This window comes from Aphelocoma coerulescens, chromosome 7 (assembly GCF_041296385.1).
Source record: "Aphelocoma coerulescens isolate FSJ_1873_10779 chromosome 7, UR_Acoe_1.0, whole genome shotgun sequence".
Lineage (NCBI taxonomy): Eukaryota > Metazoa > Chordata > Aves > Passeriformes > Corvidae > Aphelocoma > Aphelocoma coerulescens.
In genome coordinates this window covers 34,096,130-34,110,969 of record NC_091021.1, presented here as the reverse complement: position 1 = coordinate 34,110,969, position 14,840 = coordinate 34,096,130, and the positions used below count along the sequence as shown (strand labels likewise).

The 14,840-nt window shown below is 39.7% G+C and overlaps 1 protein-coding gene across 1 annotated transcript in view; it reads right to left on the bottom strand.

The window, feature by feature from the left end:
• The window catches only part of THSD7B (thrombospondin type 1 domain containing 7B), a 326,451-nt gene that overhangs the window by 167,766 nt on the left and 143,845 nt on the right, over positions 1-14,840 (bottom strand). The window contains exon 6 of the mRNA XM_069021259.1: positions 9,764-9,933. Coding sequence (XP_068877360.1) covers positions 9,764-9,933 — 170 coding nt within the window. The remainder of the gene's footprint in view (positions 1-9,763; positions 9,934-14,840) is intronic.

Below are 14,840 nucleotides of genomic sequence, written 5' to 3'. Positions count from 1 at the left end.
AGGAAGGGAAATAAAACTGAGTACAAATGGTCAACCCAAGGAATAAAGTCCAGTCCTGCTTTGCTCTAACTCAAGGTGTCATTGCCAGGAATGGCTCCTCCCTCCTCACTGAGTTTTAGGTTGCTTCTGTACTGAATTTAACTATTTAAATGTAGAAACCTAGATACAGCTGGATGGTTCTCCTTCCTTGAAAACCAACCAATGTGCTCAACATTATTTTAAATTGATTTTGGATTAAAAAAAAACAAGAAAAATTGATTACAAAAAGTTAAAGGAGCTACCAGCCATCCCAGACTCATGGATGACTTCTTCCCATTCTGATGGAAATCCCTGCCTTCCTCTCCATGCCAACCAGCCTCCTGCTCCTCTACCTCCCTTGGGCTGATGCCCTATTTAACTCTAGCATTTTTCCCAGGACCAGCATCCCATTTGTCACTGGAGTAAAGCTGCCTGTTTGCTCAATTCCTTAAGTAGTTCTTTGCATTCTATAAATCAGAAAATACCATTCTAATCAAATATCCAAATACAAGTCTGTTCCAGCTTATACTCACTCTACACTGACTGCAATCCTCCAGTCAGTCTTCAGGAATAAGACCAGAACAAAAAAATCCAAGCTGTAATGATAAATGCATATCCAATACCATCCTTTCCCAACACCTGGAAGGTACAGAGAGACACAGTTTCCAGCCAGAGTGACAGGATGGACCAGCAGGGTCCTCTTTAAAACAGAATTTCATTCCTTCTTCAGCCATTTGATTAAAAACTCTGATTTCAATCTGGTTTATTTCAAAGCTTGATATGATCTTCTACTGCCATTCTTTTATATTCTAACAAATTTGTCTTTTCTTTATTGTAAAGGAATGATAAGGGGGACTTTTTCTGTGAACCTTTTAAATGCCAAAATTCTCACACACTGCAGCCTCCAAACGGCACAGGTAGCCTGGCTGGGGATGTCCTATTCAGGAGAAAATCTGACATTATGCCTATGATAAATCCACACAGCTGCCAGGAATGTCTTTAGGAATGAGCCAGCTTTCTGATTTCGTTCAATAATTGACTCTGTGGTGGCATTTTCCTGCATTCATATAGAAAAAGTGCTTTTTTGTGTATTTTCCTTGGAACAATATTAGCCATGTTTTTGGAGGAAGGTGAAAGGCAGAAGCCAGGGAAGCAAAGAGTGGGAGGGGGAGGCAGCATCTCTGATTCAAGTAGCAGCTTATTTACGAAGCTTGTTCCTACCTTTTAAAATCCTGTGTTCTTCCCAATCTATAGAATAAACTTCAAAAAGCAATCAAGTACTAATCTGGGGGCCTCTGAAACATTGCACATTGCTATAGCTGTTATATTGAATCTATCCTTTATAAATGCAACTGCAGCTGTTCCCAGCACCAGTGTCTTGCCTCAAGTTTGAATTTTACTATTTGCTGTTATTTTCAGGTTATTGCTACCAGCAGGAGATAATAAATTGGGTTCTAAAGTGTCTTGTTTCCTTATATATTTTTACTGAGGTAATGATTTGGAGGAAGAGTGGAAGAGGAAATCAGCTCTGATATGATTATTTCCATAATGTAATTTTAAGCCAATAAATAAATTATCTTTGAATACAGTCATGTGGACAGATACTTGCAGGCACACATACCAATACTATGTTAAAAGCAATGCTGACCAGACAGAGGCAGAAATGCATAGGATGGCATTTTGTTTGCAGGGGGTCCTGTCAAATATGGTTTTTCAACTCCTCAGGAGGTAAATAACACTTTTTTTCCTGGACTTTAACTACATTTCCTTTTTACAATGAAAACCCAAGTGTTTTTCATACCAAAACCAAAAGGAGACTTTGCTAAATATCACTAATATATTTGGAATACATACAAATATTATCTGGTCTGACTCTTACATATTTTAGGTAATATTCAATTCTCAAGGAAATAAATCCAAATGTTTACCATATGGCAAAATTAATCCAAATAAATTATTGCCATGATACAAGGCAGGTATGAGAAAGGGATGGCATATCCTTGTGAAAGTTCTTACTGCCTTTGCTGGGACTTATAAACCAAAGACACTTGGATCAATACAAAGGGAAATTACTTGAGAAAACCACAAAGGAGCAAGTTACGTTGTAAAAACACCTTCATGTGAAAAACACAGTAGGGGTAAACCCAGCACAACATTTGTAAGTAATTTCTCTAACCTGAAAGACATTTTTATAGCAAAACAAAACATTACACAAGGGAGAAGTGGTGAATGCAATCTGACCAGCCTGGAAATGGCACCAATCCCAGTCCCTTGCATCCCTCCATTAAGGAGCCTAATGCACCCCATGTCTTATGGAAAGGGCTCCTTTATGCTTTGAGGAAGAATCAATTCATTTTGACGCCACTAAGCACAAAGTTGGAGGCCTATTTTCAATTAAAATCTATTTAATAGGCAAGGAACAACGTATGAATAGAAGGCTAATCACAGCATGAAAGAGGGTTAATAGTAGATTGCCAAGAGCAACAATGGTTTAATGCATTTCACAACAATAAAAATCCCCACAATTTTATTAAAGTGACACAGATAAAACGTATCCCTGTGTCCTCCCTCTGCTGTTCAACAGGACTGTGATCCCAGCTGGGATACTGCATTGTTTTGCTACAGCAGAATTTGTGGAGATTAACAGACTCTATGTATCTGGCAAAAATTCAGAGTGAACATGGGGCTCCCCACCAGCAGCCACATGACTGAGCAGATCAGAGATGACAATTCATTAGGAGTGTCCAGAAAAAACAGCAGAGGCAACAGGGATGCTGGGATGGCAGTGAATGCAATGATGGGAAGGAAAAAAGGATTCTGCAGGATATTTGAGCCTTTTGGCTGCTATCCAAAAAAAGCTGGAAATCACTGGGGTAGACCACCAGAGAGGGTGAGAGAAGAAATACAGAAAATAGGGAAGAAAATCCATGAAAACTTCATGAAAGCCTTGTAGAGTGTGAGCATTGCCGAGTTCAGCATTCATACAACAGGAGGGAGACACCTGTTCTGTGACTGCCATGAGAAAAGCACCACTGTGGATGTGCCTGGATGTGTTTGGGACACCAGGACGTGGCACAGGTGGCCCAAAGCTAAGCTAGTGACACACTCATCACGGATTCCAGGAGCAGCAGGGCGGATCCCAGGAGCAGCCAGGCTGCTCCACACAGCGCTGGCCGCAGCACACAAACTTCATTTATCTCCAGTGTCTCCTGTTCCAGACACCTCTGGCTTTGTTCTCTCTCCCCAGTGTCCCAGTTTGTGGTGTAGCCTCACACATACAAATCCTTTTAATTTCTCATCTCCCTCCACGTTACTGCCTGAACACAATGCAGCTCCCCAGCCTCAGAACAGCAACAGGACAAAATTACACAGAACAAACCATCACTGTCTTGAATGGAATTAATCCAGTTTCAGTGGAAGGGAATAATTACAAAAATACACACACAATTAAAATGTTAGCTTTCAAAGATAAAAGCCTGGACTAAAACCTAGTATCTCACATGAACTAACTGGGCAGCATATTATTTGCTGCATACCACAGCCAGCTAAACAAATGAAAGCATTTATAAAGGCATAACTATTCATGGTCATAACAAATAGCTTGTTGACAAAAAAAGGCCTATTATTTATAAGGCACCTCTTAAAAGGCTGACTTCTTTCACCGTCAAAGTCTTTTTAAACATTACTCTCTTCATTTTAGTTTAATTAGTTTTAAGATATGAAAGAACTGAAAATATTACACCTCTGAAAGGCATTAGGGAAAATGCTTTTTCCTTAATGGATTCAAACTCAAATTTTTGAAATACACATTTAAACACTACTGTCAAGCACTACAATAATCTGAATAAAATCATTTCCTCTCCTTCTTCTACAGGGTTTCCCCCAAAGAAGCCAGCTGTTACATATTTATTTTTCCATTATGTGAGTTGTATCTCATAAATTCTGCTCAGCATTTGGTGAGCTTACAGATCAATAACTTGGCATCCCAGCAATATAAATCTGATACAGACTTTCCTGAATATATTTCACACTCCAGAGGTGTATTTCTCATCTTTTCAAGCCAGTATAGTCATCCAAGTGATAAATAACTAGTTTGGGATAAGAGGGATCCTTGGGGTGGGAGAGGTTCCACCTGAGAATCTGCCTTCTGTGGTTCAGGTCAGCTGAGCCCCAGGCTGGATGCTCCTGTTGCTGTACCAGGTGCAGCTCAACAAAGCTTTTTTCACCCCACTGCTGACCATCATTTCTCTCCCTCCTATGGTCCTAGTCAAGTTTTCTCATTACTAATATATTCTAACCTATTCCTTTTCAATTTCATAAACCAGACAAGGACAACAGGATTTAAACATCAAAGTCCTAAAATTCTAATTTCCGTAGAGTAAATTAATCTTCTCATTCCTGCAGCTTCACCAGCATAAATTCACAACAACAGAAAAAAGAAGTGTGCATTTAATACAGGGCTCACACTCTGCACAGGGCTCCTATTCACTCCAACAGTGCATAACCTGTATCAACTCCTATGGGCAGCTTATCTCCATCAACACAGGCCTTTCCCAATGAATATACAGGATGGCAACAGCTGTAAACAACAACAACCTGCACAACCAACTTTTAGCTCCTAAAGAGTCGGACCTGGTGCTTCACAAGACCCCTGGCACCCAAGGGGATGGCGGCACATTCAATTTGGACTTTCCGCTGGTAGTGTCCTCTTCCCAAAGATACTTCCATAGTTTGCTGAACAGATGCCACATGCACCAATTTGAAACACTAATCCCCCAGGAGACACACATTGGAAGGTCATGATTCAGAGCAGAACAAGGAACTCACAGGGAAATAGATGTGGCACCCTCATTAGGAAACAGAGCGCACAGAGCAGGGGAGGTAAAAGAGCACATTTTGGAGCTAAAAAAGACAATAGGGCAGAAAGAAAGGGATGAGAATAAATGGAGAAGAATACAAGATATGAATGAAAGGACTTCTCAAATTAATCTCTGTGCAACTCCAAAGAGGCTCCAGTTTCTGAAAAACAAAGCACAATGCCAAAGTATTTCCCATATGGGAATCAAGAAGAGTATGAAAAAATTCACTCATCACATAAGAAAGGAATAGACATTTTTGTCTATCAGCAGTAGGGAGAAAGCTCAATATTTTGAGGAAAACAAGAATGTATAAAGGCCATAAAATAATAGTTTTGAGACTCACAGAAGTAGGACTTAGATAAAAGTGCAGGGGACCAGTTTCAGCTTCAGACCCATTTGTGATTCTGTCAGTAAAGGAGCTTGTAAGACAAAACTACATAAGGGAATACACACAGGGATGGATCAGAGCGTAACCATTAGACCTGAAAAGGTACTTGAGTATTTTCCAAGTCCTCAGCTGTAAATGGACTAAAGGAGATTTTGCTGCTACGGCTGGCGACACACAAGTTTATAAAAAAACAATCTGATGTAAAATGAACTAGGTGGAATTGCATCCTAAAAATAAAGCAAAAATTAGTATAGGCTGGGGAACTGCAGTGGAGTAAGTCAGGCAAGGTATTATGTCTACTAACAGGTGAGGGTTGAATCTCTCTCAAAGGAAAGAGGGGTATAAAAATAATAGGGACTTCTGTAAGAAATAGTTTTGCAGGGTAACACTAAAAGCTATCCAAAAATAATGAAGGCACAACTATGTCACATACCTGCTATTGAAATTCAAGCTCAAATAAAAATAAATATATGGAGACAAATATGACAGAGAAACTCATTAAGCAAAAAAGTGTAAACAAAACTTTAGAACCTTGTACAGGCGTGAGAGTTTTATGTGGATTTCCAGATGTAAAATAACAAAGATTAAGAAGATAGGAACCTGCAATTATTTCTGGTGAGAAGGTAATAAGAGATACATTTTATTAGCCAAATTTACTATGCTGAAAAAACAACAAAGAGGACTCAAGGAAGCAAAGCATTATTTCATAAAGGTCTTTTCAGTCCTATAATTAAAACTTAAGCAGACAGGCTCCAAAAAACACTTTAAGAAAATTCTGAAAGTGAGAGGTAAATTGGATCTCATTCAAACAAGTGAAAAAGGAAAAATGTCAAGATATGTAAGGCACAAATTTTATGAAAGAATGTCAGGGCAGACAGATCCCTAGTTAGAAAACTACAGAAAATATAGAGAGAGAAGCAATCCCAGTCACTAGAGACAGCAGGCAACAAATTCAGAGAAGAGAGGAAATACTTCTGGAGTATTTTATAAAGACTGCCATCTCCCAGACTACTGATAAGAGATACAGTTTCTAGATAAATCCAAAAAGCAAAATTAATTAGAAAACAGAAGGATAGTCCCTGGTCTTCAGAAAAGAAAGTAAGAAATTCCTGAGGCAGAAGATTAAATCCAGGAACTTCATAGGTTTATTAACTGTTTGAACATAAACACAGACACCAGTACCAGATTCTAAGAGGAACTTTCATTCCCATATCACTGGAATAATTTACTGTGATTGAGAGGAGAGTTGTACTGCCAAACAAGGACAGGTTTCATAAACTGATCATTGCACAATATTCTTCCCTACCTTTTCCAGATGTCTTTTTTGTTGGTACACTGGGAATTGCTAGTTAGTGATGTTCACCCAGATCAATTAAAATTTATTATGGGAAAACACATTTCAGATAAAATTTCATAAAACCACAAAAATCTTATCTCTTTTTGTAAACCCACTTACAGAAGAGAACAAAACACATGTGTCCTATGGCAGCAGTGTCTGGCTTGGAAAATAAGCTGAGGATCTGCATTTCTGCTTTGCTTAGAAGAGTTTCCATATGAGTGAACAGATTTACTTAAAAAAAAAAAAAGGTACAAAGAAGGGTAGCCACCCTTCCTACAGTTTGTTCCAGAAATGGGATGCCCAGGCTCAAGGATCAGGGAGTATCCAGATGGGAAGAGAAGAAAGAGCTGTACCACAACTAGCTCACTTGCATATTCTGTGCTACTTTTGTGCAAAATGTGTCTCCTCCTTAAAAGACACATCGTTTCAAACATGCAGATTTGCCACTTCCACCTCTGGACAGCAAAAGAATAATGATAAACTTGAATTACTAGGTGACAACCTCTCTCTGAAAATTAAGCATTATAAATTTAAACACGTTAAAATTCAATGAGATAATTAAAAACAGCAGGATCTGTTGAAAGATAATCACGTTAAAGTTCAGTCTAAGTTAACAAAAGCCTCACAAGTGAGGAGGGATGTGGACTCCTTGGACAGAACAGCTAACATTAAAAACAGCACAGTCTCTACACTTAGGTTACCTACATACACAGGAGCACAGAACTACACATCACTTTACACCTTTACCAACTTAAATTTAGATGTCACAGGCTCAGAATGCAAGAATATTACCAAGGACTTCAAAGACTGGAAGATCTGCCTCCAAATACTCATCACCCATATTAAAAGTACGGACTTCCTCCTCAAGGCTTAGAAAATGTAACTTCACTTGGATCAAGACAGGGATTTCTTAGTTAGGTCACTTCTTGGGGGAGAAAAGTATGAAATCTTATCAATGCACTTCTCAAAGTAATACCTGAGTGAGAATTTTCCATTTTCAGTATCTTCAAGTTGGAATCTTATAATCAAAATACAGAAAGCTTTCAGTAGACTTAACCTTCTGAACAACTGATATATAGTGACTCAAGAAAACAGGTGGTCCCCTTCCAAACACACACATTTTAATAAGAGAAGAAATAGATGGGAACACTAAGCAAATAAAAAATGGGAGAGATATCCTTGGGGGATAAAAGAGCTTTGAGCAGTATGTATAAACACATCACAGATGGTACCTGTCTCCAACTAGGATTCAACAGCTTTTATCCCAGAATGCTGCTGGAGAGACCATGGGACAAAATCTTCTCTCACATATGTCATGGGCCCAGGTCCAAATTCTCTTTGGAAGTATCCAGAAGAATAACAACTGTGATGGAATGGTAATATCCCATTAGACTCGCTTGTTTGATTCCTGAATGATCCCTTTAAGGACACTCAAGAGGTGAAGAAAGAAAAATTACTGTGCTTTTGATGGTAGCAATTAGACACTGTATTTGCTTATACATAGAGGATTAACTTCCTCGTCTTCTCCTCATCACTGAAAAATTGGTACAGTAAAATATGAGATGCCCTCGTGATGAATAAAAGCATTCTGCCAGTTCTGATTGCCAGAAGAAAAAAGCCAAAAGATATGTCATTCCTTATCTATTCAAAGAACAAAAATTAGTCAGCTAGTAAATGAGACGTGCTGAATATTACTGGATGAGGAGGGATAATAGGGAAGGATTTCCCTGTTCCCATTTGCATGTGACTGTGCTGACAGTAGATGGGATTCTCACTTTCCAAGCACTACTGTACATCTGCAGTACAGCTTTGAAATTACAGTAATCATTTATTTATACCTTGTACAATTGCTCTGCACATTTGGGGTTTTTCAGTTGCCTATATGACATTACTTTTTTTAAAAAAGGTGAGAAGTGTAAATACAAGGAAGAGGTATCCCAGGGTTTGTTCTTAGTCGAGGAAAGGGCTTGCAACTTTTAAGCTGAACTTTGAGCAAGGGAAAATGCTGCAGGTGGGTCACACACTGGATATGTAGCACCCCTCCTGTCATGGCATACATAAATGTTTACGGAATTCAGAGGCTCTCCTCTAGTCTTCTGGAGAAATTCACAATTTTGACAAAGAATAAAGTGAGAATGAATTCAGTTCAAGCTCTTTGCTCACCAACCTGCCTCACAGTGGCTGCAAGGACCACAGGAGTACTCAGAAGGATGAAGAAAGTCAATAAATGCCACGCACCTTTCATCAACAGCACTTTTCTAACTCTGAAAAGTCCCCTGCATGACACACTTGTGTGGAACAAGAGGAGAGGGGTTGTGTTGGGAGAGCAAAGTAGTGCCTGGTGTCTGGGAGAGGTGAATCAGCCACTGTGCATGGACTGAACAGAGATTAAAACAGGTCTGGTTTTCTATAACCTCAGCATCTGTGAGGGATGCTGGGACACACACAGGGCATCCAGGAAACATTTGCTTTGCCTCTGTAAGTAAATAAATCTAAGATACAATATTGTGTTGTTATTATCTTACATCTCTGCTCAAAAACACATTCTGCAAGCGCACCACATCGAGTAAATAAAACAGCCTATGATGAATTATTCATTGTGACTCTGTAACTACTTATTATTCTTCTAAAAGAAATATAACTCACTTCCAGAGTCCAAAACCCATCTGTCTGCTCAAAAGTTGTGACAATATTATTTTTGCTTCCCCCTTCAAATCACAAGAAAGATTGTGTATCAATCTGAAGCAGAGGCTAAAACCGTATCAGGAATGGTGTGTGACAACCTGCTTTATATTCTAAACTAAGACTACACTACAGATAAATGCATTCAGCTACCAAGGGGCTGGGTTTCCTGATGTATGACAGAGGAAGAAAAGTCAACTCCAAGCAAAATTTAGTTCCTTCATCCTTTGTAACTCTCCCAACGCAAGTGAACATCAGAACTGGCAGCAATTCATCCCAGAAGGTTGTGCCGCCTGGCAGTTCCTCAGGACTTCCTCTGGCGCCAAGTAGCACCTCCCTGTGAGAGCATGGATAGAAGGAAGACATCAGCAAGCCAAAGGCTATCAATGACTCCACATTACCTACTTCTTTTCCTCCTGTTTCTCCTACTCAGATCTACTCAGGTCAGCACTTCAGAGGGACCCTACACACACACACCTTCTTTCAGCCGGTGTGTCCCCAGTTCCACGAGGATCTGGACACAGTAGACCACCCGAGTTTGGATCCCACCTCCACAGAGCCCTGCCTGCTTCTGGTGGCGAGGGTCCTGCTGGTCAAGGAGCAGAGACACTTGGCAAGCTTTCCATTCAGAAGTCCTCCAGGCAAACCTTTGGGAATAAAAAGAGAACAGGTAAAATGAGTTTTTCAAAGACTATGGGTGAGGGAGACATACTTTATTAGGTGACAAAATACAGGTTTTTAGGTTTAATCTTTACAGCAGCACTTTCCTATCCAAAACAGGGAAGAATGTTTGGAAACGTTTTGAGTGCTAAATTTACATAGGTTAAGTATGTGCTATTTGTCTGGAGCACTAGTGCAAAACTTTTGACTGAGCACCAATCTCCAAAGCGTTCTGAAACACTAAATCATCCTGACAACACCTGTGAGCACGGCGTAAAAAACGAGAGAAGATTAAGAGGTTTGATTAAGTGTGAACAGTAGTTTTCAAACATGTGCCTCAAACCACCAAACCACCCCTCTCTGCCAAGAGCTGAACACCTCGCTCTGAAACGCACTTAACAGCTGAAATCCTGCATACGTCGACGGAGCTCCAAGCACTTGCAGCTTTTCCACACAGGGCAGCTTTCTAAGTGCCTAAGGTACTGCCAGTTCCTTCAAGGGATTGGCTAAAGCATCTCAGTTAATTCCATTTTCCACAAGTTGTGATACACAGCAAGCTCTAGAAAAAAAAATACTTTCATTCTATATTCCATTCACACCTAAAGAGCATTAAAGGTTTTCAAGGAATTGTAACGTTTTGGGGCACAGGTAGGCGAATGCTGTACAGACAACAGTTGTTGCTGTGTACCAACTTAAATGCCAGGAAGAACTTATTAAAACCACAGGGAAAACATTGCTGTGTATCTGTGGAAAGCAAAAGTTATTTCCCCATCATGACTGAAAATGTAGAGCATATTTCTAACACAACTGTTTCCACAGGCAGAATTCGCTTTGATTCACAGGTCACAGTATGAGGGGAGTAAATAAGAGCCCAAAGTCTTCCTGAGCTTCCCGAACACAAATCTTAGGCAATATTGTTTTTATAACCAATCTGTTCACACTCGTGCTGCTTTATGCCTCCACTCCTCTAAATTTCCTAGTTTACTTTTACCACAGAATCTTTGGGTTTTGTGTAATGAAACTACGTAAAATAATTTCCTTCCTTTCTTCTCAAGACAAATGCTCTCTCCTTTAACAGCAGATCCACAGTTGTTAAAACTACATATGTTCCTTAACTGCTGACTGATCACTGTAAACTCAAACACAGTGGGGAGTCTCTGCAGAAAAAGCCTTCCATATCATAATTCCACATATTCTCCATAGTGAGTATCTGTTCCTGACTACAGCTGCATCTCAAAACAGTTCTCTTAACTTATGTTGTACATGATTTCTATCCACAAAACACTTCCAAATTTTGTAACATCTTCATGGAAAATATTTGTGAATACTGCCAGTTACCTGCCATTTACAGGTGCTGTTCAGATGAGCTGCCATGCTCTCTTAAATAACTCACAGCATCTTGTGCAAATCTGGATACACTCACAGGGTTCATTACCCCCAAAGAAAGTAACATAGAACAAGCTTTTCACATGACAAATATCAAATACCTAACTACCACAACATATAAAGCTCAGCCATTAATTCTTCTTCTCATTAGTTCCTTCTGGGAACTCCTAATCCCATTCCTTGGGCCTGCAGTGTTAAATGCAACCATAAAGGCAATGAAAAGTGCTCTTCATCAAACAGTGGGTGAAGAGGATTCCTCTCCTCCACATCCCTTCAGAACATTGTGCTTTTCAGGTCTACACTTCCAAATCAAAACCTTAAATACAGAACACAGGCATCTTGCCACAGACAGGGAAATAGTTGTTTTAAGGAAGTGTTTCTTAAAACAAGAATTGACTAAGGAAAAACTCATTAGCAGTATCTGGCTTAGGAAGTCAGCTGTGAACGCTGGATCCTAAAGACTCATTTCCAGAGGTGTGAGCATCTGCTTCTCCTATTCAGCATAAGCTGCGGGAGTTAACACCTAAGAAAATTAGGCCATTGGTGATTAAAATTATGCAAAATAACTAAATCTGAACTCAGAGAGATAATTAAACTTCATCAGCTCCCGAATAAAAAAAAAAAAAAAAAAATCCCTTTATATATTCTCCCGGAGTAACCTGTGTGTGAGCAGCGTGCAAGGACCGCTCTCGGCGCTCCGCCAGCTCCAAGCCTCAGCCCTGTCCTGCTTTTACCTGCACATGTCCTCAGCTGTCCAGTGCTCCAAAAACAAATCCTGACCTCCAAGCATTAAAAGGGACACACTTTCATAGCCATTAACAAGCCCACTACCCCTGAAGGTCAAAGGGCTGAAGAGTAGCATTGCTACCACTCCCAAAGTGTAACTCCAGAGCCTACCAGCACAGTTCACTGCACTTCCTCTCCAGACTCTAGTACTTCACACTAATGCCTTATCTTTAATTTGGGCATAATGAACCTCATTTACAAAGTGATACCATCATACCTGTATTTCAGCAATAACCTTAAGCCTTTTTTAAAAAATCAAATCTTAAAACATTCCCATTTTCCACCATTTAACTTCTGAAAAGCTTTGAATTTCCAACAAAGCAAAGAGAGTTTTTTGCTATATCCCTGTCTCGTAACATAGCAACCACAACCAAAATGAATGATATGAAGACATAATCATAATTCTGGAAAATCTATCTATTCCCAGAGAACATGAAAGCTACACATCAAGGATGAAAAAGATATAATACATTGTTTTAAAACTGATGACTCAGTGACAGTTATGAAACAAACAAGGGCTCAATATCTTTCTGATTTATAGTAACCTCTTGGTCTCTTTAGTCTATAGGACTTATGCTCTTAGCGTTTACACAAGTTTTATACCTGTATATACCCATTCACTTTAATTGAATGATCCCAAATTTATATCACAATAAAACAAAGTAGAATCACCTTCCGTGTGTTGAAGCTTTTTAAGCACTTAATCCTTTCAGAACAAATAACCAAAGGTAATACAAAGCACAAAGCTCTGGAGTTTTACATGCAGTTAAAGTGTTTTATTTTCCTGTATTTAAACTATTGATTATAGAAGTTATTGTAAACTTCAGGCATAAAATTAAAAGCCCTTCCCATTTAACAGCAAATTTACACCTGTACCACCTACCTGTGATGGGACCTTTAACTTGTAGCTTTGCCATGGACATACAGGTTATACTTAACAGAGCCTCAGAGGTCTGAGGCTTAAAGTATTTTTGTCACCTCTGGGTCCTTTTAGGAGACTGGAATATAGCTTCACCCCCCTCTCTCTGTGGAGTACAACTCTGCAAGTGCTACCTCTTTAGCTGCTGCTTTTTTATGTCAGTGGATGTAGCCCACACTATGCATCTTCATTCAGTCATGGGGCACTCTCTGCCCCTGCATTAAAAAACAGCCCCTAGAAAATCATAAAATCACAGACTGGGTTGGAAGGGACCTTGAAGATCATCTCATTCCAACACCCTGCTATGGGCAGAAACACCTTTCACTATCCCAGGTTGCTCCGAGCCCTGTCCAACCTGGCCTTGGACACTTCCAGGGATGGGGTAGCCACAACTTTGCTGGGCAACCTGAGCCAGTGACTCACCACCCTCACACAATGAAGAATTTCTTCCTAATATTCTTCTAAATGTAATATTAATTTCTTCCTAATCCCATTCCTTCTGCTCAGCAACTTGTTCTGGTCTGTGTCCCAGCCCATTTTCCTTGCTGTGGCTGGAGCATGCTTTGGAAAATTCTTGCCCTAAAAATAAAGCTAAAGGAAAGACTACTTGTTTCCAAATCAACCTAGAAATAGTGAAGATTTCTAGGAATTGGGAAAGTAAACAGGAGTCTCACCTTAAAGGATTTACAAACTAATCTGATTAGGCAAACAGCAAAAAAGAAGGAGTGGTATGTGTTGAGACCAGAAAAATGAAGGAGAGCACCTTTTATTACTGTTACTGAAGCTCCTTAAATTCATCATCTACTTGGGAAAAAAGAGAAGATCATTGTTTGGTAAGCCTCAGCAAACCACAGATGAAGTGGCATATATTTAAGGGGAAAAAAGCATAATCTTTTTAGGTATTACCCTTCAAATAGAATGTGGTCAAACAAGGAGAATAGGAGCATCTCAGGTTTCTTATATTATTTCACAGGATTAACACTACATCTCTTTATGCCTGAAAGCTGCTGCTTTCCAATCTGAGCTATTTCCAGTATCTCAGCCACCAGTTCCCAAGGACCAATACCAAACCACCAGGCTACAAACTGAAACATGGACCAATAGTATCCTCTACCAGCTGCTGAAACCTAAATAACATACATTTCTGACTTCTGTTCATTAATACAAAATCCTGGTTCTACAACCTTACATCCAGTAAACCCACAGCACATACTGAAATATTATGGATTTTCATTCTCACTTGTTTCTTTATACTGAGTGAATCAATCAAAGTCTAGTAACCAGGCACTGCTGTAAAATTCTTCTGCACAGTGTGAGAAGGTCATAGCCTACAACCTGCATTTTGAGATATTACATCCCTGGAAATAACAATTAACTAAATACAAGACTTGTACTTTTTAATATTTTCAGTTAAGTGGCTCTATTAACCTGCAAGTTTAATGTCATTTTTCTGAGCTAGCACATTAGGCAGCTCATCCTCACTCATGCAGATACTGCCCTGGAGGTGTTGCCTCAAGGTAGGGAGGCATAACAAGATGGGAAAGGTTTCAGAGTTCACAGGCTCATGAAAATCTGGGCATAGCAGCAATACACTGAAAAAACAACAGATTTTCTTCTACAGAGCAAGAGGCACCTCCAAAAAATTATCAGTGTTATGCAGGTTCTCACCTTTTGGGCTCTCCTGGCTCTACACAACCATTTGCCCTTCAATACAGTGCAATGTCAAAAAGGGGAAGTGAGAAACCAGGGACAGACCCACGTCTGTTCACTGCCTGATTAACTTCCAGCCACTCTCCCCCAATC